The sequence below is a fragment of the Trichosurus vulpecula genome, chromosome 4, assembly GCF_011100635.1.
Source record: "Trichosurus vulpecula isolate mTriVul1 chromosome 4, mTriVul1.pri, whole genome shotgun sequence".
NCBI classification, from domain to species: domain Eukaryota; kingdom Metazoa; phylum Chordata; class Mammalia; order Diprotodontia; family Phalangeridae; genus Trichosurus; species Trichosurus vulpecula.
This window is the reverse complement of record NC_050576.1, coordinates 130,822,783-130,848,982: the sequence shown is the minus strand read 5'-3', so window position 1 is coordinate 130,848,982 and position 26,200 is coordinate 130,822,783. Positions and strand designations below refer to the sequence as shown.

Sequence of the window (26,200 nt, the reverse complement as noted above, 5' to 3'; positions counted from 1 at the left end):
AATTTTGCCTATAAAATGGAAGGGGAAAAAAAAACACGTAATATTGAGTGCTGAGTAATGAAGACAAATATATAAAAACATATACATAAGTACTGTTCTAATGGCATTACTTATCCTTTAGGCTAAATCAACTTTTAATTGATTTTTAAAAATCTGTAATTCCTGAAAAGTAAAAAAAGTTTGAACAGAAACATTAAGATTTTTACATTGCCTTTTTCTTAATTTTTTATTTTTGCAGACAGTTTTGAAACATGACAAAACTCAAATGGCTAATGGCACTTTACAATGTTGAAACAACAGCCAAATTAAATGTCTAACAAAAACATCTTAATGTGATGTCTTTAAAGTTGAACCTTCATTCTGATGCTGGGCAATTATTTAAAAATTGAGGTTTGGAGGCTTTTTTGTTTCTGGCTTTTCTAGGAGGGGTAGAGAATACACCTATTATTTTAATGGCAGAGGGAGCTCCCTCCTCTACACATATCAGCGCCTACTCAGTAACAGTCTCAGAGAGATATCAGAGGGCACTGAGACCTTAAATGGTGTATAAAGTAGGGAAATGACTTGGGAGTCAGAACACTGGTTTCAAACCCTGCCTCTGACACAGTCTTGGCTGGGCAACCTTGGACAGGTAGCAACAAGAGAGGTTACAAACACAAAAATTATCAATCCTTAGTGATCTATTTGTACTTCATTAGCCATCACAACAGTTAATTACACCAGCTATGACATTATTTTTCACACCTCCTTTACTTCTAAGGAGTTAGCAAAAGCAGAAAAAAGCGTACAAAGAGATTATACTTAGATATGATATACTGTTCAATTTGTCCTCAGCCCTTCAAGAAGCTTTCTACAAGTGAAGCAAGTATATCAGAGGCTTCTGTAATAACAATTTTCAGTCCTTTGGTGGATACTGGTCACTCATATTCGTTTATGAAAAAAGTTTCTGATCAGACAACTGAACTCAAAAGTTATGCTCTTATCTTGAATTGTAGTTCAATGAGATAATGGAATCTTTTAGGATTAAAAAGTCTAAATCTGGAAAGCACACCCATATTTTAAGTATGGCTTCAAAGGATATATGCAACGTTTCTACAAATAATAACCTTCATTATAGCGCAAAATTAATTTGTTAATATATCTTATGTTTATTGGTCATAAATGTGTGTTGTCAGACAAAATTATACATGTAGAGAAATACATTCAATAAAAAAGACCTTACAATTCTAAGTTAAAGATGAAAAGCAAACCAAACAAACAATATTTAGTTTTCTTTAAAGGCCAGATGCATTTCACAGAATAAAGGTGGCTGATCTCTCCTTTTCAAATTAGTGTTACAAATTTACAAGAGATAATATTTACAAATTTTGCCCAACATCAAATAACCTGTAAAAACTTTTCAGCTTGTTTTAAATTTCAAAAATAAATAGAAGCTTTCAACTGAAAGCATATATATTTATAGCTATCTGAAGTTAGAATTTTTTTTAAGCTACATAGGAAAAAATGCTCCCAGGCTTTTTAAGGGCCCACTGAGTTATATAAAGCCTCTTCTGTCCCAGCATTTTCTTGAATTCAAGTGATATTTTCTTCCTGAAAAACGTGACCACCAGAGCTTTCACTTCAAACCATTCAATCCGTTTCCATGGCAGCACTTCGGGATTCCTTAGCTACCATAAGTCGCATTAGCTGACTATGGAATTTCTCAATCTTTTTTACATCTTGGGCCTGGTCTGTCCTGTATACCAGACACTGCGAAAGAAAACAAAAAGTAGAGATTAACAAAACATCAATCTGGAACGTGATTTCTTATCCTTTAATATTATGTACTTACAACTTCTCCTTGAAAATGTATAGTACTGACATTACACGAGATTCTTTCACTTATGGTATTCGTCCTCCTACTGAGGAAATATTAAGAGGCATACTTAAGCTCCCCAAAATTATAATCTATGCTTTCATTCCTGTTCTTTAAATCTTGATCATCTTATAAAATTCTCAATGCCATTATAGCAAAAAAGATCAGTCATATCTTAACACTTGAGAATACCCCTCCTTCAATGATGTGCAGTTTAAAAAATATACATATACACACACATATATACACACATATATGTACACACACACACACACACACACACACACAGATTTTGCTGTATCCAATATAAAGAGGTCAATATCCAGTCAAATAATCTATGTCTTTTTTACCAAGTCCATTAATGAGTCAGTAATGTTACCATGGGAGAAATCAGCTAAGTTTTGTTCTTCTCTAGGAAATTAAGAATAGGACAAAATGACTTGAAGGTCTTGGATTCAAATCCATAGCCTAAATTAAGACAGATAAGTTGCCTATCCTGCTTTTTACTATTAGAAATTCCATAAGCTTCCTCAGGATCCAGGACCCTCGATCCTATATTTAATTCCTTGACCAAGAGTCCTAATTTTCCCTTACTATGGATTTTCCCTTACTATAATAAGTTTTTTTTTATTTTTTTTTCATTATAGATGAAACTAGTTACCATTATAAGAACAATCCATCCCATATTGCATAAGATTACAATTTAGGTTTTTTCTCTTATCCAAGATAAAAACTCACCTTTACCTTTTGCTCAGAAAACCTATTTTCTAACCCTCAGTAATTCTGAATGGCCTCCCTTCCTTTTGTAAAAATAGAGTAAAACCATTCTAGGAGTAAGGAACCCTAACTTAATTTCACCTGACCTGCAAAGTGTTAGTCCTATGAATATCTTAAGTTTCAAAAATGCTTTTTTTTTTAATCTTTGGAAATACGCTTTAAAAACTACAAGATGGAGGCATTACTCTATGAATGTAAAGGTCCTAGATAGTGTATTCATACCTTCCATATCCCTTCCCAAACTGGCCATAATATAAAATTTTAGCTCAAAAAAATTCACTAATCTGAGGTTATTCATCCAGCAACTTCTGCCACATGGAACACTTCGAGTATGAGGCAAATAAAACAACCCTCATTAATAATGACTGTGGGCATCACTATGTTAACAGCATGATCTAACAAGATGATTCCTTGATGTTGCTGCATTATGTTCAATATCTTTTAGGTAGAGAAGGCTGTGATATTTTCAAAAGATTTCTAACCAGAATGTTCCAAATCCCAGATCTACTGCTGAATAGCTTCTATCTGTCAAATGAGTAGGTTGGACTAGATGATCTTTAAGATTTTTTCTAGCCCTCAACTCTATATTCTTTTGAGCATCCCAACCCTCTAATTTTCCATCCTTGAATCAATGGCTCAATAGAAAAAAAAAAGTTTGACACTTCTTGGTGGACCCAATATAACAAGAAGGGTTCTCAAGGGCTCTTGATCTTTTTTGCATTATTCATCTCTTTGGCAGACTAGTGAAACTTAGGGATTCCCCCTTTTTGGAATGTTTTTAAATGCATAAAACAAAATATATAGAATTATAAAGCCAATTACATTGAAATACAGTTACAAAATAGTTTTGAAAAAGCTCAGACAATACTGACTATACCAAGATTATTTTTTAAGATTTGCAAACCATGAACTCTGGTGCCTTTTAATTACATCAAAACATTACTAACTCATTCAACTTGTGTTACAATATATTTCCTAAGCCTTTCTGCCATATTTTTGTCTAACCAGTCTCTCATGTCTATTTTGGTTCTGGTCAATACCTGTTCCTGTTGAGTTTCATCCTGCTCCTGGAGAACCATTCTTGTCAATTAATAAAGATGTTGAATTTAATTTCTTTATTCCAAAGTATACAGCAATTCTACTAGGACTAACCCTTTGGCCCAGCACTTGATAAGCCATATACCACTCTACCTATTGATAACCAAATGGTGTCATTCTAGCTGGTTGTCCACATGCCTGGCAGGAACAGTTTCACAATTCTATATTCTTCACTTTTTGAGAATTTCATCAAGGTAGTCTCACTCTAATGAGGTCTAAATTCAGCAAGTTATATTTATTGCTTCTCTCTTGTCTTCATAACCCAACATTCCACCACAGGAAATTAAAAACATGACTTATGATTATGTCATATTAAACAATTTTTTAAAGTACCCTGTAATTGCCATCAACTCCTGCTGATCAAAGTATATTCAACTTTCTATAGTGCACACATATATCTTGCACGTGCACACACACACGAGATTATGACAGAAAGAGATCTTGGGACTACACAAAAGCAAGACACTGGAACGCATAAATGTGAGTTTAGAATGTAGAAATCAAAAAGGTATTTTCTCATTTCTAGTTAAGTGATTACCATTACGCTTCATTCTGGGTTCCCTAAGTTAAGAGCAGACATGTAGAACTGAAACAAATTATTCAATCTGGAAATGAAAGGCTTCAATAGTAAGCCACCACATATACAAAACACCACACAAAGAATTATCTGTTGGCCACTAAATCCAGAACAAAAGGAAACAGGTTTAAGCTGAATGTAGTTATTAGTAGATTTATAGGTGAAAACTGTATAAGAATAAGGACCAATAGACAATGTGATGAATTATTATGCATAGATTTTTCATTGTCAGGGTCCTTTTAGGGAGATAGGCTAGATTATATTTTTGGTCCCTTTAAACATAAGCATAATAGCATTTACATAACACTTCCAGGTTACAAAGTGCTTTACAAATATTTTTTCATCTAATTCCCACAATAATCCTGTAAGGCAGAAAGAGATTAAGTGACTTGATTAGGGCCATATATCTAATAATTTTGTCTGAGACTGAATCTGAACTTGGATCTTCCTGACCTCAATTTGTAATACATGCACCTGTGACAGTTTTTAAGGTCTACTGAGAACATGAAATAGGAAAAACATCCTACAAGTCTTACCATATGAAACAACACATTTTAAATAAAAATCTTTCGTATATGCAATTCTTGTATCTATAGTAGCCCTCTAGATTACTGAGATATACATTATCATTACCAGAGGGAAAAGGTACTGCCTTTAAAATTTAAACTGTCTACATATTAATTATGTCTTTCTATGTTCAAGTTCTATTCCTTATTACAGAACATATTTTTCAGTCTGCTACCTATGAATCCTTGGGCTAGACACAATATTTCATTTTCTTATCAGTAAAAACAGATTAAAAGAGGACTTTTCTAAAGTCCTGTTAAGCTCTAAAATTCAATGCTTCCTCTTTAAAAAGATGTAGCTCTCTGTTCTATAACAAATTAATCACAAGTAACCATCAGGATTTTCTTTATATTAATATTCAAGGTTTTAACAGAATCCATTTCTTGCTTTAAGGAAATGAATCTTCCAGTCTTCCTTTTTACAGACTGTTTTCCAAGGAGGTGATATAATCATTAAAAATATAAGACTTTGCGCATCACCGAGAAAGCATTATAAACACAAAGTGTACTGTAACATACAACCAAAGATAAAATAAACAATCATCTAAAACTTCTAAGGGATTAGTTAGCCTCTGAGCAGAGGTTTCTACCCTTTTTTGTACCATGGACCCCTCACTTTGGTAGTCTAATGAAATCTATGGACATTATCTAAGAATGTTTTGTTGCCTACATTCACAGTGGAAGGAAATGCTAAATTTCAGTTGGAGTTTAAAGATGTAATTTTTTCCCCATCCAAATTTGGGAGCGTGGGGGGGGGGCATGTCATTAAGCCAAGATGGCTGCTTGAAAACGGGTCGCTTAAGCGAGTCCAAATTCATAGACCACCTGAGATCTAGCTAAAATGGACTGCAAGTTAAGAACCTCTATCACAGAAGTTAGAGAGTTCTAAGTAAGTAGAGATAAAAACTTGATATCTACTTTCTTATTAAACAATCTAATTCCAGTTATATGTCCTAATTATGGTGCTGCCACAGATTCTGTTCTATATATTCTAGTGTAATTCTGAGATCTGGCTTCCACACTCCTCTTACGTGAAGAGGGTCAAAAGAGAGCAACTACTAGCACGGACTTGGCATGCTATGCTAAAGAAGCAAGCTGATTTACTTTCCAACACCCCATAAAAGTAGTTTCTGAAGCAATGTTCCTGAACTTGGAACAGAGAACAAAACAAACATCATTATGGAGTAATTTGCATAAAGTCTATGATTAATTCTTAACAAATGGTTAACCCAGGAAACTCAAACTTGCACAATGAATAAAAATTTATACTTACAACTAAATCATCTGTTACTTTGATACACAGATTCCCATCTGAGTGCCTATATTTGAGAACCACACGTGCCTGAAACAATACAATTTTAGAAACAGTGAAGACAGTTGATTTTTTTTTTATGAATTCAGCTTTAATAAAACAGATCTCAAATATTACCTTTGGTATCCACTTATCACTCATAATCTCCCCTTGTTACCAAAACCAAACCATCTAAAAATATGTACTTTTTAAAAAGAATTTATATTATTAAAGTAAAAACAGCACTTTATCTATAAATATTTTAAGATTTATATAATGCCGGTATCCAAATACAGCAACTTTGTTTGGAGGTTATTTTTATTACCATAATGACAAAAATTAAACTATTTTAGAACTTTACTGGGAACAGAGAATCAAATTTGAACTGTGCTTTCATAAGGTTAGTCCTAATGAATGACATGGGAAATACAAAGTTTTTAAGCAAATGATAGGTTCAGATGTCATTCTGGACCAATTCCTCCCAATTCAATGGTTGTGCCACATCCATGACAATTTGCCAAGCTCGTTTCACATTCTGCACAGCAAAACAAATAAAAAGTCACCCTTATTTTCACCTAGTTTTTAAAAATATTTACAACTTGAACTCTCACTCACTCTTCCACATTAAAGTACTACCTAGAGGGGCAGTTAGGTGGCGCAGTGAGTAGAGCACCAGCCCTGGAGTCAGGAGGACCTGAGTTCAAATCTGACCTCAGACACTTGATACATTTACTAGCTGTGTGACCTTGGGCAAGTCACTTAACCCCAAGTGCCCTGCCAAAAAGCCAAAAAAAAAAAAAAAAGTACTACCTAGATGATCCATCATGGCCTCAAGGTGATCCCAAATTGCCTAATGGGTATATCAACTGAGCATAAATTCTGGTAGGCCCAACTGGAAATGTTTTATATGAAACCAGTAATAATCTGTATGTTTAAGGAAAAGGCTAGCTAAACTTGGAGAAGATCATCCCCAAAATGGTGGCTATAAAGAAATTTTTAAAATCAAGTTAACTAATGAACATCCTCTACTAAGGTGGAGTGAGGTTGTAATCCATGCCAGTGGCAGTTAATAATCCTATCAACAAACATTACTGATCTTCTGAAGTTGAAATTTTTAATTTTCTCCATATTTTATAAAATGTTAGTGCAACTGTTATATTCGTATACCTGATCATGGTAATATTGGTCAATATAAACTCCTTGAGAATTTGGATTATGCTTGCCTTAGTAAAAAATGTCATAGGTATGTATACTTTAACTGAATATTATTTAACAGGTAAACTGAGGCAACTATTTGGCTAGATGTTGTAACAGGTATTTATTAAACACCTATTATGTCAGGCACTGTGGATACAGGATCTGGGGATACAGAAAAAGGAAAAACTAGTCCTGCTCAATGTAGCGGAGCAGAACATATGCGAACAACTATGTACATACAGGAGAAATTGGAGATAATGAATAGAAAGAAAAGCACTAAATTAAGGGAGATCTGGAAAAGTTTACTGCGGAAGATGGGGTTTTAGTTGAGACTTGAAGGAAGCCAAGGAAGTTAGGAAGAAGAGATGAGGAAGACTCTAGGTACGAGAGACAACCAGTGAAAATGTCTGGAGCCAGAAATGGAGTGTCTAACTCAAGGAAAAGTAGCAAGTAGGCTAGTGTCACAAAGAGTATGTGAGGGTTGTGGGGGTGTGAGAAGAAAGAAGACTAGAAAGGTAAGAAGGGGCCACATTAGGGTAGGCCAATTAGAGGATTTTATATCTGATCCTGAAGGCAATAGGGAGCCAATGGAGTTGACTTGAATGAGGGTAGAATTGTGACATAGTCAAATTCATGTTTTAGGAAGATCAATTTGAAGGGCAGCTAGGTGGTGCAGTGAGTATAGCACTGGCCCTGGAGCCAGGAGGACCTGAGTTCAAATCCAGCCTCAGATCCCTGACACAATTCCTAGCTGTGTGGCCTTATGGCCTTAGGCAAGTCACTTAACCCCAATTGCCCTGCCTTCCCCCCTCAAAAAAAAAAAAAAAAGGAAGATCAATTTGAGAGCTAGGTAAAAGACATACTGGAGTAGTAAGATGCCTGAGACAGGGAGACCAATCTACATGCTACTGCAATAGTCCAGCTGTGTGTGAGATGATGAGGGCCTGAACCAGGGTGGTGACAGAGTCAGAGGAGAGAAATGTTTCAAAGGTAGAATTCACAAGAGTTGGTAACTAATTGGAGGAGGGTGAGATTGAAGAGTAGAGCATCACACCCGGGTTGTAAGCCTGGCTGACTAGGAAGAGAAATAGGGAAGTTAGGAAGAAGACAGGGTTTGGGAGTCTGGGGGGAAGGGTGTGAAGATGAGTTCTATTTTGGACATGTTGAGTTTGAGATCCAGTTCAAAATGTCTACTAGGCAGCTGGAAATATAAGACTGGAAGTCAACAGAGAAGTTAGGGTTGGACAAATAAATCTGAGAATTATAAGCAAAGAGATGATAGTTGGAAACATGAGAGGTGATGGTATTGAAAAGAGAAGAGAAAAGAAGGGGAGGGGAGGGAGGAAGAGTCCAGGACAGAATCCATGAAGAAGAGGCATGACCTGGATGAAGATCCAGTAAGAAAGAGACCAAGAAGTAGCAATACTTCTCAGTAAAGTGGGAGACTCAAGAGAAAGTAGTCTCACAAAAGCCTAGAAAGCATCAAGGAGAAGAGGATGATCCACAGTGTTAAAGGTTGCAGGCGGGTCCAGAAGGATAAAGATTAAGAAAAGGCCACTTGATTTGGCAATCATGACATCACTGATAAATGGAAAGAGCAGTAACTCCTCAGAACATGCCCAATATGCTTAGACAATATATGAATTTTTCCAAGCACGTAGAGATGAAATTGGAGACAGGCCAGAAGGCTATTCTCTAATACATATCCACATCAATCTAATATTGATCTTTTCACTGGCTAATGTACAAGATGTACAATGTTGGCATACTATTTCCAAAATGAGAAAGCATTAAAAATTATCATTTTCAAAAAAATTCTCAGAAGAAAAAAAAATCACTACTATGAGCTTTCCCACTCATGACAGCTGACCTGCTGCTGTCTACTAAACACAAACATCAAAAAGAATGGAATAAATAACTTCCCTAATTTTACAGCCCACCAAAACCCATTCAAGTATGTTATTCAAACTTAAAGGATTCCTTAATATTTTATATATTATACATTTTCTAAAGAAAACAGCTAGTGTCACATGTAGCCTATCATGTAATATATAATAATACATACTACATTAGAATTGAGAATTGTAATCTCCAAGGTTAACAATGATTTCTTTATTGCTAAATCTGGGGCCCTTTTTGCAGTCTTCATCTTTCTTATCTCCTTTTATTATTTAACACTAATCATCATTATATCCTCCTGAACACTCTCTCCTCACTAGATTTTTCTGATGCTGCTCTCTGCTGGTTCTTCTCCTATCTGTATGACTGCTTCTCAGTCTCTTTTGTTTTATCATGCACTCCACGTCCCCCATCAGGAAATCTACTCCAGGACTTTGTCCTTAAGACTCTCTTTTCTCTCTAGATATTCTTTTTTGCTCATGTCATCAGCAACCATGAACTTAATGTGAAGTCTATAAATGATTCCCAAATCTACATATTTACCTTCACAAAATCTCACATCCATCCCGATCTCTCTATTCAGATCACCAACATCATAGTTCAGGCCTTAGTTCTCATCACCTCTGGCCTAAATGGTCTCATTTCTAATGTCTTTCTCCTTTCTAATCCATCCAGCTGTCAAACTGAAAAATAGGTCTGACTGTCATGCCTGCTCACGATGCCTCAGTATCTCCCTACTGCGCTTTAGAATAAAACACAGGGTCATTTCTTATTTCACAACATGACTAATGTGGTAATGTTTTGTGTATCTGAACATGTATAACCTATATCATATTGTTCACTGTCTCACAGAGGGGGGAGGTGAGAGAAAGAAAATTTGGAACCCCCCAATTTTTAAACCCCCAAAAGGGGTTTCAGAAGCCCCAAAATGATACACATGATTGATTGCTTATGTATAACCTATAACAAATTGCTTGTCTTGGGGAGGGAAAGAGAGAAAAATTTGTAATTCAAAATCTTAAAAAAAAATGAATGCTGAAAACTATCTTTACACATAATTTGAAAAAACCCATTTACGAAAAAAAAATAAAGTGTTTTGCAAACCTAAAAAAACAGAATTAATGCTAAAAATTGTTCTTACTTGTAACTGGGAAAAAATAAAATATTATTTTAAAAAGAATAAAATATAAACCCCTCCATATAGAGCTCTCCACAACTAATATACGCTCTCTTTCCAAACAACTGTATGCTACACCCTGTGTTCCAAACAAATCACCCTACTTGATGTTCCTTGTACTGTTTATTCCACCTCCCACCTCATGCCTTTCTTTGCAATGGCTGTCTGGAATGCTCTACTTCCTCATTTCTTCTGCCTCTTGGAATCTCTAGCTCCATTCAAGAGACTTCAAATGTCAACTCCTACGAGAGGCTTTTCCTGATTATTCCAGTGATTTCTGGGCCTCCTTCCACTCCATTCTATTAGGCTGTATTTATTTTTTGTCTTTCCATATTGTTCCATGCATCCCTTCCTACCTCCCTTTTGGATGAAAGCTCTTGAGTCCAGGGACTGTTTGCATCTGTCTTTGTTATCGCCAGTGTTTTCTAGGACGTGGGTGCTTAATAAACTTTTGTTGTATTGAATTAAAACCTCTGAATTTAGAGAAAGGACAGATGTCATATTTTCCAAGGAACCACATACATAATAATAGGGAGGATAAATATCATATCTGGCCTACCACTATCACACTTAGAGTGCTAGGAGAAATACTAGGCCTTCTATGTAATTAGCACAAATACCAGTTAGAAGGCAGGAGGAAGTAAAGAAACAATGAAGCACTTGAGATCTTTTAAGTAGTAAAACTATGATTTAAACACATATTTTACACCTACTAAGTGTTAGGCACTGTGCTAGGGCTAAAAGACACAAGGCAAAAAAGGAATATTTCTTACTCCCTGGAGAGACTAAAGCTTTTTACATTTTTTTTTAAAAGATCTCCAGAACATTACACATTGTTGTTCAGTCTTACCCTAATCTTTGTGGCACCATTTGGCAAAGGTACTGACGTGGTTTGCCATTTCCTTCTCCAGCTCATTTTACAGATGAGGAAACTGAGGTAAACAGGGTTAAATGACTTGTCCAGGGACATAGCTAGAAGTGTTTGAGGCCAGATTTTAACTCAGGGAGATGAGTCTTATAGCACAATAGTATTCTATTACATTCATATACCACAACTTGTTCAGCCATTCCCGATGGGCAACCCTCAATTTCCAATTCTTTGCCACCACAAAAAGAAGTGCTGGAAATATTTTTGTATATGTAGGTCCTTTTCTCATTTTTTATAATCTCTTTGGTAGTAGTAGTATTCCTGGATCAACAGGTATGCAGTTTGATTGCCCTTTGGGCATTGTTCCAAATTGCTCTCCAGAATGGCCAAATCAGTTGACAACTCCACCAACAATGCATTAGTGTCCCATTTTTCTCAGGGTTCAGCACTTTATCCACTGTGCCACCATTACACATAGCATTGAACTGAATTGAAGGTGCTTACAAATATTCTATTGAGGGAGGTGGAGTCCAGGAATGTAGCAAGTATATAGATAAGACCAACACAAGGTACATTTGAGGAGAGAAAACATAAGAACTGAAATGAACTAAAACATACTGGTAAAGTATTTCATATTTCATCAAACACTGACTACTGCTTGCAGAAAGCATAATGCTAAACACTGGACAAAAATAAAATATTTAGATAAAACATGGTCCCTACCTTCATGAAGTAGGCAAGATCAAGACATAAACTAAAAAGAAGACAATATGAAAACAGCTACAAGTAAAGCTTCAAAGAAAAATGCAAATTGGACCCAAGGCCAGCAAGGATTCCTGGAAGAGTTAAAGAAAGAGATAAGAGTGATGGTAAGGAAAAAATTGGGAAAAGAAATGAAAATTATAAAAATTGACAGTTCAGTAAATGAGGCACAAAAAAACTGAGTATCACCTTAAAAAACAACTGACTAAATGGATTAAAAAAAGGCACAAAAATTCACTGAAGAAAAGAAGTCCTTTAAAAGTAGAATAGTCCAAATGGAAAAGGAAGTACAATAGCTCATTGAAGAAAATAATTCCTTAAAAATCAGAATTGGGCAAGTGGAAGCTAATGACTTCTTGAGACTTCAAGAAATATTAAAACAAAGTCGAAAGAATGAAAAAGTAGAAAATGTTAATCATCTTACTGGAAAAAACAACTGACTGGAAAATAGATTGAGGAGAGATAATTTAAGACTTACTACCTGAATACCATGAAGTTATGAGGATGCTCATCAATTGCGGAATGGCTGAACAAGTTGTGGTGTATTGTTGTGCTATAAGAAATGATGAGGGAGATAGTTTCAGAAAACACCTATACGAAGACCTATATGAATTGATGCAAAGTGAAGTAAGAAAAGCTGGGAGATCATTGAGCAAAGTAACAGCAAAGTTGAATGACGATCAACTGTGAAAGACTTGGCTACTCTGATCAATGCAATGATCCAAGACAATTCCAAAAGGTTCATGATGAAAAAATGTTTTGTTTTTGTTCAGTCACTCAGTTGTGTTCAACTTTTCATGACCCCATGGACCATATCACACTAGGTCTTTCTATCATTCACTATTTCTTGAAGTCTGTCCAAGCTCATGTTCATTGTTTCCATGACACTATCTATCCAATTCATTTTCTGTCATCCCCATCTCCTTTTGCCTTCAATCTTTCCCAATATCAGAGTCTCTTCCAATGAGTCCTGTCTTCTCATTATGCAGCCAAAGTATTTATGCTTCAGCTTCAGTATTTGACCTTCCAATGAATAGTCTGAATTAATTTCTTTAAACATTGACTGATTTGGCCTCCTTTGGGTCCAGGGGACTCTTAAAAGTCTTCTCCAAGATGTGGGAAAATCGGAACACTAATGCGTTGTTGGTGGAATTGTAAACTGATCTAACCACTCTGGAGAGCAATTTGGAACTATGCCTGAAGGACTATAAAACTGTGCATATCCTGTGACCCAGGAATACCACTTTTAGGCTTGTATCCCAAAAAGATCATAAAAATGGGAAAAGGACCCATATATACAAAAATATTTATAGCAAAAATTTTTGTGGTCGCAAAGAACTGGAAATTGAGAGAATGTCCATCAATTGGGGAATGAAGTTGTGGTATATGAATGTAATGGAATACTATTATGCTATAAGAAATGATGAGGAGGCAGACTTCAGAAAAACCTGGAAAGACTTAAATGAACTGATGCTGAGTGAAATGAGCAGAACCAAGAGAACATTGTACACAGTAAAGCCACACTGTGTGATGACTGGCTTTGAGAGATTTAGCTCTTCTCAGAAATTCAAGTATCTAAGACAACTCCAAGGGTCTCATGATAGAAAATGCTATCCACATCCAGAGAACTTTGGAGTCTGAATACATAAGGAAGCATACTATTTGCTGTCTTTTTCTTTTGTTGTTTTGTTTCATTTCTTCTTTCTCATGGTTCCTCCCATTGGTTCTAAATCTTCTTTACATCATGACTAATGTGAAAATATGTTTAATATGAATGTATACGTAGAGTCTATATCAGACTGCATGCCATCTTGGGGGTGGGGGGAAGAGGAGAAAATTTAAAACTCAAAATCTTATGGAAGTGAGTGTAGAAAACTAAAAATAAATTAATTTTTTTTAAAGTCTTCTCTACCACCATAATTTGAAAGTGTCAATTCTGCAGTGCTCATCTTTCATTATAGTCCTGGCTCTCAAAGCCATACACTACTATTGGAAAAACCATAGCTTTAACTATACAGACCTTCGTTGGCAAGCTGATGCCTCTGCTTTTAAGTAAGGTGTCTAGATTTGCTGTAGCCTTCCTTCCAAGGAGCAAGCATCTTTTAATTTCACGGTTGCAGTTGCCATATGCAGTGATCTTTGAGTCTAAGAATATAAAATTTAACACTCTTCCATTTCTTCTCCCTCTATTTGCCAGAAAGTGATGGGACCAGTTTCTATAACCTTAGTTTTTTGTTGTTTTTTTTTTTGTTAAGCTTTAAAAGCCAGCTTTTATACTCTCCTCTTTCACCCTCATCAAGAGGCTTAATTTCTCATCACTTTCTGCCATCAGAATGGTATCATCTGCATATCTGAGATTGTTGTTATTTCTCCCCACAACTTAGTTTCCAGCTTTTGATTCATTCAACCTGGTATTTCAAATGAATGTAAGTATATAAGTATAATACATATGTATGTATGTAGGTAAGTATGTGTATGTACGTAAAAAATGCTACCCATCTCTGGAGAGAGAACTGATGAACTGAGTGCAAATTGAAGTATAATTTTCTCTATTTTTTTTGCTTTTTTTGCAATATGGCTAACATAACTGATATAGTTTGTCTTCTCAGTGGGCAAGGGAGAAGGAGAGAGACAATCTAGAACTCAAAATTTAAAAAGAAAAATAGTCAAAAATAAACAATAAATTTGGGAAGGGAAAAAAAAAGGATTAACAGCTTGGACCAAGAAGTACAAAAACCTTTCAAAAGAAAATAACTCCCTGAAAATTAGAATTGTTCAAAGAGAATCTAATGACTCCATGAAACATCAAGAGATATTAAAACAAAGTCAAAGGACTGAAAAAAGAAAACGTGAGGTATCATTAGCAAAACAAGTGCTCTAAAAAGACTAATGAGAGGCATTTTAAGAATCATTGGACTATTTGAAAGCCATGGTTCCAAAAAGAGCCTGGACATTATATTTCAAGAAATCGTAAAAGAAAACTGAAAATTTTGTAGAACCAGAGGGCAAAGAAAAAAATAAAAAATTCTACCAGTCAACTTCCTAAAAGAAACCCCAAAATGAAAACTCCCAGGAACTTCCAAGAAAGAATTCAAATACCAAGAAGCCACAGCCAGGATCACACAAGATTTAGTCATCACCATAAAGGAGAGGAAAACTTAGAATAAAATATTCCACAAAGCAAAAGACCTAGGCTTATAATCAATAATAACTTGCCTAGCAAAACTAAGTATAATGCTACAGGGGAAAAAATTGAACCTTTGATGAAACAAGAATTTTCAAGCATTTCTGATGAAAATACCAGAACTGAGTAGAAACCGACATACACACACAGGAGTTAAGAAAAGCATAAAAAGGTAACCACGTATAAGCAATCACAAGGAACTAAACAAAGTTAAAATGCTTATATTCTTATATGGCAAGATGATACGTGTATCTTCTCATAAGTCTATCATTATCAGGGGTCATTGAGGGAATCTAATTAGACAGAGTGGCTAGGAGTGATTCTGTTATGTTCAGATGATCTGAAAAGAAAATGGAAAGGACGGGAAAGTGAAACGCACTGGGAAAGGCAGTAGGTTAGAGGAAGAGATAAAGAGATAAAGTTCTCTAATATAAATGGAGTGCATAAACAGAAGGCAATACAATACTGAGGAGAATGTGGGGGAAGTAGGCAATATGAACTTCACTTTCATCTGAACTGGTCTAAAGAGGGAAGAATACACAAAATTACAATTGGGTACAGAAGCATATTTCACTCCATAAGACAACAATAGGGAAAGGGACTGAAAATGAGAGAGGGCAGTTACAGAAAGGATTGGTCAGAAAAGAAATCTCTAAAACAGAGAGTGGGGGGACAGAGAAGGAAAAGTACAACATAATAGGATGGAGGAAAATGTACAGTAACTGAATGTGAATGGAATGAACTCACTAATAAAACAAAAGAGGACAGCAGAAAACAGAATCCAACAATATGTTGCTTACAAGAAACACATTTTAATAAAAAAAATACACACAGTTAAAATAAAGGGCTGGAGCACAATCTATTAGTCTTCAACTGAAGTAAAAAAAAGTAGGCACAAGTATGAACTTTGGACAAAACAACAGTAAAAACAGAACTACTTAAAAGAGATAAATAAAGAAACTACACTTTGCTACATGGTACTATAAGCAATGAAATTAATATCAATAATAAACACATGACTCATTGGCATTACGCCTGAATTTGTGGCGGGGGGCGGGGGGAGAGGGGTGATGTCTGAATTCTTAAGGGAAAAGCTGAATGAGTTAAAGGGAGATAAATAATACTGAGAGGCCTCAATTTTTTCTTCAAACCTACAAACAACACATCTAACTAAAAGAATGAGCAAAAGAGATGAAGGACCGGCATATAATTTTAGAAAAAGCAGGTATAAAAGACCTCTGGAGTATGCTGAGTGGGAACAAAAAGGAGTATACACCCTTATTTCTCAGCTGTGTATCACAAAACTGATCATATATTAGTACAGAGAAATCTCATAAACAAATGCAGAAAAGCAGAAATTAAATACCATTTTTTTACCTACCACAATGCAATAAAACCTACAATCAATAAAAGGGCTTTTAAATAAAGATTAAAAATTAATTAACAACTAAGTAACTTACTCTTAAAGAAGTATGGGTCGAAAAATGAATCATAGAAACAATAATTTCATTTAAGATGACAAAAATGAGAAAAAAATACCAAAATTAGGAGAAAATTTGTATTTCTAAACCCTTTCATCAATAAAAGAAAGAGCAGAACTGGACATGCAATTAGAAATACCTAGAAGCCCAAACATATAAACATCCACCAATGTAAAAATCCTGAAAACCAAAGGAGATATTAAAAAAAATGAAAGGAAAAAAGATTGAATTAATAAATAAAACTAGGAGCTGGTTTTTTGGGGGTGCATTTTTTTGAGAAATTAAAAAAAACCCCAACAAAACAGATAAACCATTAGCCAAACCTGATTAAAACAAAAACAAATTGACAATATCAAAAAAAAAAATGAAAAAAGTGAATTCACATTGAACTAAAATTAGGAGCTATTTCACCAAACTTTAAGCCAACTGACAATCTAAATTAAATGGATGACCATTTACAAAAATACGAATGGTCCAGGTTAATAGAACAGAAAAAGAGTACTTGAATCATCTTGGAAAAAGTAACTGAACAAGCCATACACGTAGTGCACCCCCCAAAAAAGCCCAAAACCTCAAGATGGATTTATAAATGAATTCTGCCAAACACTTAATGAACAATTAATACCAATAGTAAATAAACTGGAAAAAAAATAGCAAAAAAAAAGGGGGTTCCTATCAAATTCTTTCAAATATAGTTTTGATACTTGTTCCAGAGAGTCAAAACAGAGAAAGAAAACTAGGCCAATAACCTTAATGAATATTAAAGCAAATTTTTAAAATAAAATATTAGTAAAGAAGGCTGTAACAACATATCACAAAGATTATACACTATAACCAGACTGGATCTGTACCAAGAATTCAGGGTTGGTTCAATACTGGAAAAATTATAAACCTAATTGACCATATTCATAAGAAAAAAAATCATATAATTATATTCAGAGATTAAGAAAAGCTTTTGACAAGATACACCTATGCCTGTTAAAAACACTAGAAAGTATAGGAATATACAGAGTGTTCCTTAAAATGATTAATATATCTAAAACTAAGAGCCAACATTATCTGTAATGGGGATAAGCTAGAGACCATTCCAATAAGATCAAGGGTAAAACAAGTATCAACATTACTATTCAATATTATATGCTAGAATTGCTAGCTACAACAATAAGGGAAAAAGTGACATAAGCAGAGGCAAAGAGAAAATAAATTATCGATTTTTTTCAGATGATATAATGGTTTATTTAGGGAACCCTTAAACATCAACTAAAAATAAACTGAGAAAATTAACACTTTCAGAAAAGTTGTAGGATATAAAATAAAGTCACCAAAATCATCTACGTTTCAGTATATTACCTCCCCCCCAAAAAATACCAGCAGGAAGGGTTAGAGAAATTCCATTTTTAAGAAAACTAATGAGAGTAGAATACTTGCCAAGAAAATAATTATAAAACACTCTTTATACAAATACAGATCTGAATAACTGGAGAAATATTAATTGCTCATGAGTAGGCTGAGCCAATAATAATAAATTATAATACTACCTAAATTTATTCACTGCCATGCCAATCAAACTACCAAAAGATTACTAACAATGTAATAACTAATAACAATAACAACAAAATTTATCTGGAGGAACAAAAGGTTAAAAGTATCAAAGGAATTTTTTAAGCGAAGAGGAAGGGGGTCTTGAAGTAACAGATCTTAAATATACTACAAAGCCATAATAGTAAAAAAAAGAAAAAAAATTGGCATTGGATAAGAAACAGAGAGGTTTATCAATGGAACAGATTAGGCACACAACATAGAGAAGCAAACTAGCACAGAAACATAATATTTGATAAACTCAAAAGATTTCAGCTATTAAGACAAGAACTCACTCTTCAACAAAAACTGATGGGAAAACTGGAGAGCAGCCTGACAGAAACTAGACCAACATCTCATACCTCATACCAAGACAAAGCTCCCAGAGGGTACGTGACTGACCTGTACAACTTGTACACCTCTTCGAGTGCAGATAGGTTAGATCAGAAACAGACATATAATGGTTAGTTGCCATGGGTTATATGACAAACAGGAGCATTCGCAGTGGCAACTCTACCTTTTTCCCCCGGGGCCACACAAAATCCTTTGGCAGCCAGCTGGCCATATGTTCTGCAGGCCTGATTTAGATATAAATGGTGACACTATAAACAAATTAGAGGCACACAGAAGAAATTACCTATCAGATCTATGTTTAGGGGAAGAATTCATGATCAGAAAACAGACAGACTCACAGGAGGTAAAATGAACAATTAAAAAGGTTTTTTTTCCACAAATTGCAACTACAATTAGAAGAGAAGTGGGAAAATGAGGGAAAAAAAATCTTTGGAGCAAATTTCTTCAATAAAAGTCTAAGAAACATAGGGAATTGAATCAAATTTAAAAGAATAAAAGCCATTCCCCAACTGATAAATGGTCAAATGATAAGAATAGGCAGTTTCCAGAGGAAGAAATTCAAACTACATATAGTCATGAGAAAAGAAGCTCTAAGTAACTAATAATCAAAGAAGCGCAAACTGAAACAACTTGACAAAAAATGAAAATTACAAACGCTGGAGGGACTAAGGGAAAACAGGTACATTAATGTACTGTTGGGCATTAATGAATATAACTGGTGGAACTGAACCAGTAAAGCCATTAAGGAAACAATTTGGAACTATGCCCCAAAAGCTATTAAACAGAACATAACCTTGGTTACTAGCTCTATACTCTGAGGAGTTTAAATAAAGAAGAAAAGGACCTAAATAGTTATAGTAGCTCTTTTTGTACTGGCAAAGAATTGGAAACTCAAGGGGTGCACATCGAATGGGGAATTGCTGAACAAGTTATGGTATGCATATATGAAAGTGATAGAATATTACTGTGCTATAAGAAATGATAATGGGGATGGTTTCAGAGAACCCTGGGAAGACTTGTCTGAATGGATGCAAAGTGAAATAAGAATCAGGAGTATAATTCATACAGTAAGAATAATGCACAGACAAAAAACTTTGAAAGGCTTAGAGCTCTGATCAACACAATGACCAACCGCCACTCCAGAGGACTCATGATGAAACATGCTAACCAACCCCTAATAGAGAGATGATAGACTCAGAGTGCAGAATGAAGCACACTTTTTTTTTTGGACATGGTTAATGCAAGAATTTGTCTGGCTTGACTACAAATATGTGGAATAGTTTTGTTTTTCTCGCTTTCTCAGTGGGGGAAGGGGGAAGTAGGAGAGAAAGAATTTAAAACTGAAAATTAAATAAAAAAAAAGTTTGGGGCATTATGTAGTATTTCACAGTATTGTGAAAAATAAAAATGACAATTTATGCAAAGCACTTTATAAACCTTAAAGCATTACATAAATGCCAGCTATTATTATTATTGTTAGTCTCAACACCAACGAAATTCCTAATAAGCTTTCCCTGAAGAGCCCTATGTTGAGTTCTGAAGAGTAATATGTGGCTCTAGAGCTCATAAGCTAGCTACACCTCAACTAATTTGGAAGGGCCAACAAAACTTAGACTGCTAGTTACAATGCTTACCAGGATGTCTAACATCTGAAGTCCTATATTCCCAATAATAATGTCTATATCATGATGTGTTTGCTCCTTAGGATGGTAAATGCCAAATGCCAGACCTGGCATGAGACTCTCAAGTGAGGTTCTTCTAGCCCCAGCACTGTCTACATGGAGAATTCAAGAGGAAAGTGGTAACTCCTTAAAGCAAAAGCTCCATAGTTCCCTCTGAGGGATAAGCCTCATGACCATCTCCCTTACAAACCCATAAAACTGTGGTAGAAAGCCACCTCACATACTACAACCCCTTCCAAGGACTCCAGGATTATACAAAATAAACCTAATTTATCAGAAAAATTCCTGGGGCTGTACAAGTAGGTGCTTATTAAAATATGATTAATAAAGATTATGAAGTAGAAATAATTTGTTGCAGTCTGAATTTCAACAGATTAGAGCAAAAGGTTAAAATCAACACCAAACTAGAGGGATACTGGTCATTACCAACAGCTACAAATTGCTCTCTTTAAACAACAGAAAAGATATCAACAGAGTATAGCTCCCGCAAAAATTAAATCAATATATTACAAGGAGACCCAAAACTCAAATGAGACATGTGACAGCCAAAGACAATAATGGCTTAGAGTATAAATTCACTCAGAAATTAGGAAAGATGGAAGATCATAAACAGAATCAGGAATATGCAAATGATCAATTTTGTGATTTCCTCAGGTCAGCCCAAGACATATAAATTAGGTGACCCAGGCTAATAAAGATTAGCATCTAAGGCAGGGTTAGAATCCAGGTCATCCAGCCCATTGTGAAACCTCATAAACAGCAAAGAGAATAGTAGAGGCAAAAAAACCTCTTGGGACACTTATAAGAAAACTGGAAGAACAAATTGAAAATGGAATAAATTTGCAAGCATTTTTATAATGAACTCTTTTCATCATCTATTTCAATGGAATAATTATGTTTGTACTCTAACACCTTAGTCATTGATATGCTGTATGAGGAAGAGAAATGTCATTTAGTAAAAACAAAGTAAAGCAACTTAAATGGGCTAAGTACAGAAACCATAATAGAGACAACAATTTTAGAAAGATTTAAAGATTTTTAAAATAGCAATAAGAAGAAAGAAACCAAACAAGTGAAATCAATGATATAACATTACTACTGAAAAATGTGATTTCTTCCTGAAGTGCAGGTATGAAAATGTTACTCCCTACTGAATAAATCCCAATGGTTCCACATTGTTTCTAAAATTAGCTACAGGCTCCTATTTGGCATTTAAAGTCCTTCCCAGTCTGGGCCTAACCTTATAAATATATTACTTTCTTCACATACTCTACAGTCAAGCCAAAGTGGTCAAGGCATAATTTAAGATAAGACAAAATTCCTTAATGAAACACAGAAAGGACTGTTCAATGACCCTTTGACAAAATCAAGGAAAGCATAAAATAGATTGTATGTTCACCCAACGTCTTCACTTCTATCATGAAAGATCATCCTCTGTGAAGTCCAAATGGACGAAGCGTTCCCTTATAGAAAGTAAGGTTCTCCGGATATTCCTGTTCAAAGAATTACATCAAGTAATAATTATATCAAGCCCCAGAACATCAAAGGACCTCATCAATGAAATTAATGACCACTCAAAAGAGATCAATCTAACAACTCCTATGTGAAAAAAATAAGTGAATGAAGAATGCCCATCGCCCAAACAAACAGCTGGTTGGGGGGAATCCATAAATTAATCCAACAGCGCACCTATCTTGAACTGCTAATGGAACAAACTGAGTAAAGAAATGAATAGGAGGAAAACAGCACAGCAGGTTAGATTGCATGTGGGAAACCACAGCATGGATATTATTTAATAATACCAAGCTACTCTCCCAAAATAAAAATCAATTATCTGGTGATTTTTGAAGCTGTGTGGCTGAGTTCTACAAGAAAGAAAGAATATTAGCAGAAGAATACTAAGGACTGAGCATGGACAATATCTTTAGGGAATAAGAAGAAAATGTAACAAAGGTAACAGAAGTAGCTAGAGATATAGGTATAGAACTAGGAAAGTATGATGATACAAAGAACAAGGAGATTTTTGAAACTTCTCTTCAAAACAATTTAGTAGTTTACCTATTTAACATTTATTTATATTCAAATGTCTGTATATCCTCAAATCGATCAGCTTTATTTTTATCTTAGGTTGTAGACCAGGATTAGCATGTCTACATTTCTCTTTACGTGATCCCTGGTACAGTGTCATCTGTAAACAGGTATTTAATAAAAGTTTTTTACTAAAACTCTCAAGGTTCTTAGGCTAAAACCTAGGGAAGATATTAATATCAAATAATCAAACCACAAAGGTACCAAATGCTGATACAAATGCACATTACTACACTCCCTATAGCTACATTCTCCCAAGTTTGCTCCCTTGCCTCCCATATTATCATACCTTTTCTATTGAGCTGTTTCTCCTACTTGGAAAGTAAAACTACTTGATGTGAAAATGAATATATTTTTTAAGTGACTATTTAACATCCCTCCTCTCAATACTACCATTTCTTAGTCTCCCAAATGCTAATAAAAAACCCAGGAGACTCAAAAACAACCTAAAAATAGCCCCAATTTTAGTCCCAAAGTCCACTAGATGTACCTGTCTTAAGAAACAACTTCTATTTTGTAGATAACCCTGAGCCTTAATAATGGCTTTATACATTTTAACATCACACCATGTCATGTGCAAAAACCAAAGCTCAACTAAACTCAGGTGCCAGGTCATTTTTAGTTTCCAGTTCCATCCCAAACTACGGAAGCAGCAGAAGCAACTTTGTTCTTCCTGCTTATAGCCAGACAGTATTTACTATCTTAGTAACCTGAAAAGATAATGCCCCCAAGACTGGCCAATTTCTTCAGCAGGGGCAACATTACATTTCTTGGGTACCAGGGAGGCTTGAGTTTTGTTCCCTAAAGAAATGGGCCATTGGCAACCAAGGCTACACTCTAGCTCATATAAAGCCCAGAAAGTATTTTTTCTATATGTGCTCAAGTTCCCTCTTTGAGCCATTCCAAATTATTATTGTAGGGTATTAGGAATAAAATTTGGAGTCCCCACCTGTGTGAGTGGGAACCAATTTTGTAAAGCAATATATTGTGTTCTCATTCTCCCTTTTGTTTTAAAACCAAACCAAATTCCACCACCTTTCCAGCTTTTGAATTTGGGGGGTAGCTCTTAGATCTAAAACAAATTTGCCAAGCTCTCTAGAAACACCTTCAAATGTGCCAATCAATACTTCTTACATATGGTTCAGTCATTTGTACTTTCATAAGCATTATCTCAGAGCCAGCTAGATGACACAGTGGATAGAGCTCCAGGCCTGGAGTCAGGAAGAATTTATTTTCCTGAGTTCAAATCTGGCCTCAGACATGTAATAGCTAAATGACCCTGGGCAAGTCACTTAACTGTGTTTGCCTCAGTTTCCTCATCTGTAAAAAGAGCTGGAAAAGAAAATGGCAAACCACTCTAGTATCTTTCCTAAGAAATGGGGTGACAAAGAGTCAGACATGACTGAAAATACACACACACACACACACACAAAATCTCAAATGAAATATTAAAGCACTTTGAATACTTTAAAATGCTATATGTCAGTTATCAACATTCCTTGCTTAGAATTTTAAATTATTTGAATCTCCTCCAAAGTTCTGCTGCAATGTCTCTTCCTGTAGGTGGTAACTCTGGGTTATAGAAGGTTGTATGCCATGGAGTACAAATACTAGAAGATAATACCAAAATGAAAGGTCATCAAATTCTACCTGCAACAAGACTTTCTATCTTTAGTTTTAGGGCGGACCTAGCTAAATTCAGAGAAATTCATCACTAAAAGGTTGGCCACTAGGTGATAATTTTTTTTGACCACAGCAGCTAATCAAATTGTCCACAGAGAATTGCAAGTGATCTTCAAATGCAGAGCCAATAACGTGCTACCTAAAAAAAGTACTATCTAAAAAATAATCTAGGAATCTAAAAAGAAATCCACATCTAGGAAATGTGCTTACTACATATAAAAAGAATGAACTAACTGATCTTTTCCAATACTGAAATAGCATTATTAGAACCTAACTCATTAAGTTTAAACTTCTTCTGAATCATTTTTTTTCTTGCAAAGAAGAGACAGGAGACTGGAATATTAAATTCCCATCACCATCAAATGAAACTAGTCTAGATGACCTCCTGTTGTTTGTCCTTCACTCTCGAAGAGGACCACGACATCAGAAAAGAGGTGCCATGACATGCAGTGAACTGGATTTAAGCGAGAGAGGGCTGTACAAAGTAAGCTGCCTCACTTTCACCTGCAGAGTCATCTGGGTCCAGATACAGATCAGAACGACTGGAGATGGCCTTTTCAAGCTAACGTCTTTGACAGGTCTCAGTTTGACTGAGGCAGCGCCCATTCAGTGATTAAGGCTTAATTTAAAATGATGAGGCAAAGAATAGACTCTTAAAAAAAAAATAAACCTGGGAGGAGAAGACCTTCAGGGTTTCTGGCCAAAACAGATACAATTGTTATTTACATTCCTTCAGAGCCAATCAGGACCCAAACAGTGACCAAGTAGGGTTTGACCTAGAACCAGTGATTTGGGGTTAAGGCTGGAGATGACCTCCTAGGACCCTTTAGAGTGTAAATTGTGTGATTCCAATCTGATTGTCCCAACAATTACTTAAGACTTATTAAAGTCACTTGCTAGGCTTCTAGGGATACAAAGATTAAAATAAAACGGTCCCGGCACTCCCTGATGGAGCTTACTTATTATACTTGGGCACGCAGACAAGCACATACAAGATCATTTGGGGACAAAGAGAGAACCCACAAGGGGGGATGGAGAACAGGAATATGCTTCGCCCAGGACATACCCCTGAGTTGTGCCTTTTGAAGGCTCACTTCGTACACTGTGCCCAGGTCTATGGAGGCAGAGTCTCACAGGGCTGTGAGATCTGTCTCAGGCTCTACCAACAGGAAGGGCTCCCATATCTAACGGTTTGGTAGATGGGGGGCGAAGAAAGAAGACGGAACTATTGGAAGATAGACATGGAATTAAACAAAACCGTGTCCCCCACGAGAGGCCTTGGGAAATAAATGCGCTCGGCCCCTGAAGGGAGTGGAGGGTGCAGCAAGAGAAGGGGGGAGGGAGTGGTGGGTAAGCCGCCCACCAGCATCCATCCTTCCGAGCTGCACCACAGTAGAGCCCTGGAGGGATGCCGCGGCTAAGGAAGTCCCCACGCAGTACCTTCATGGGATCGGCGAGGTAGAGCTTCTCGGCCGCGCGGCTGAATTCCTCCCAGGTCTGGTACTGTGGCATAGTGGGGCCGGGGCGGCACAGGTAAGAGAACGCCGGGCCGCAAGAGACTACAGTCCCGACAGGCGCTCAACCGACTCGACAATTCCCTCACAGACCCTCCGCGGCAAGATGGCGACGCCACCTCTCACCATCGGCCCGTACCATTGGAAGGTGACGGAATGGGGTTGTCCAATCAAAAGGCATTATGTATGAGGGGGCGGATGGAGAGTCACGTGGTGATATGACGTAAGATGTGCAGTACTAAGAACTGCCGCAGAGGCGGGAGGAAGTAGATAGAGGGAGAAGGAAGTGTCCTCCCTTATTGGCCGGGAGCTGTTGAAAGTAATGTGCCATTTTCTGATTGGTTCTTTATTAAACCTTGGGGAAGGGACGGACTTGCCGGTTCCTCGCCCTAAGGTGCAGCCAGCAGCTGCAGACAGGGAAGGGTGAGACCGAGAAACTGCTCTGTTTGCGTGTTTTTTTAAGCAATTGCATACAGTAGTTACTTAATACATGTTTGTTGAATTGAGTTCTCCCAATACTGTAATGAAAGAAGAAAAGAGAACTTCTTTCTCTATTGAAGCAGTTCTCT

General features: G+C 36.0%; 1 protein-coding gene across 1 annotated transcript; it reads right to left on the bottom strand.

The window, feature by feature from the left end:
* Window positions 1-207: 207 nt before the first annotated feature.
* Window positions 208-25,768, bottom strand: SRP9 (signal recognition particle 9). The gene is made up of 3 exons (XM_036758077.1): window positions 25,558-25,768; window positions 6,147-6,215; window positions 208-1,749 (listed from the first exon to the last, which is right to left on the bottom strand). The coding sequence occupies exons 1-3, from the start codon at window positions 25,627-25,629 to the stop codon at window positions 1,630-1,632; spliced, it is 261 nt and encodes an 86-aa protein (XP_036613972.1). The 5' UTR covers window positions 25,630-25,768; the 3' UTR covers window positions 208-1,629.
* Window positions 25,769-26,200: the final 432 nt, after the last annotated feature.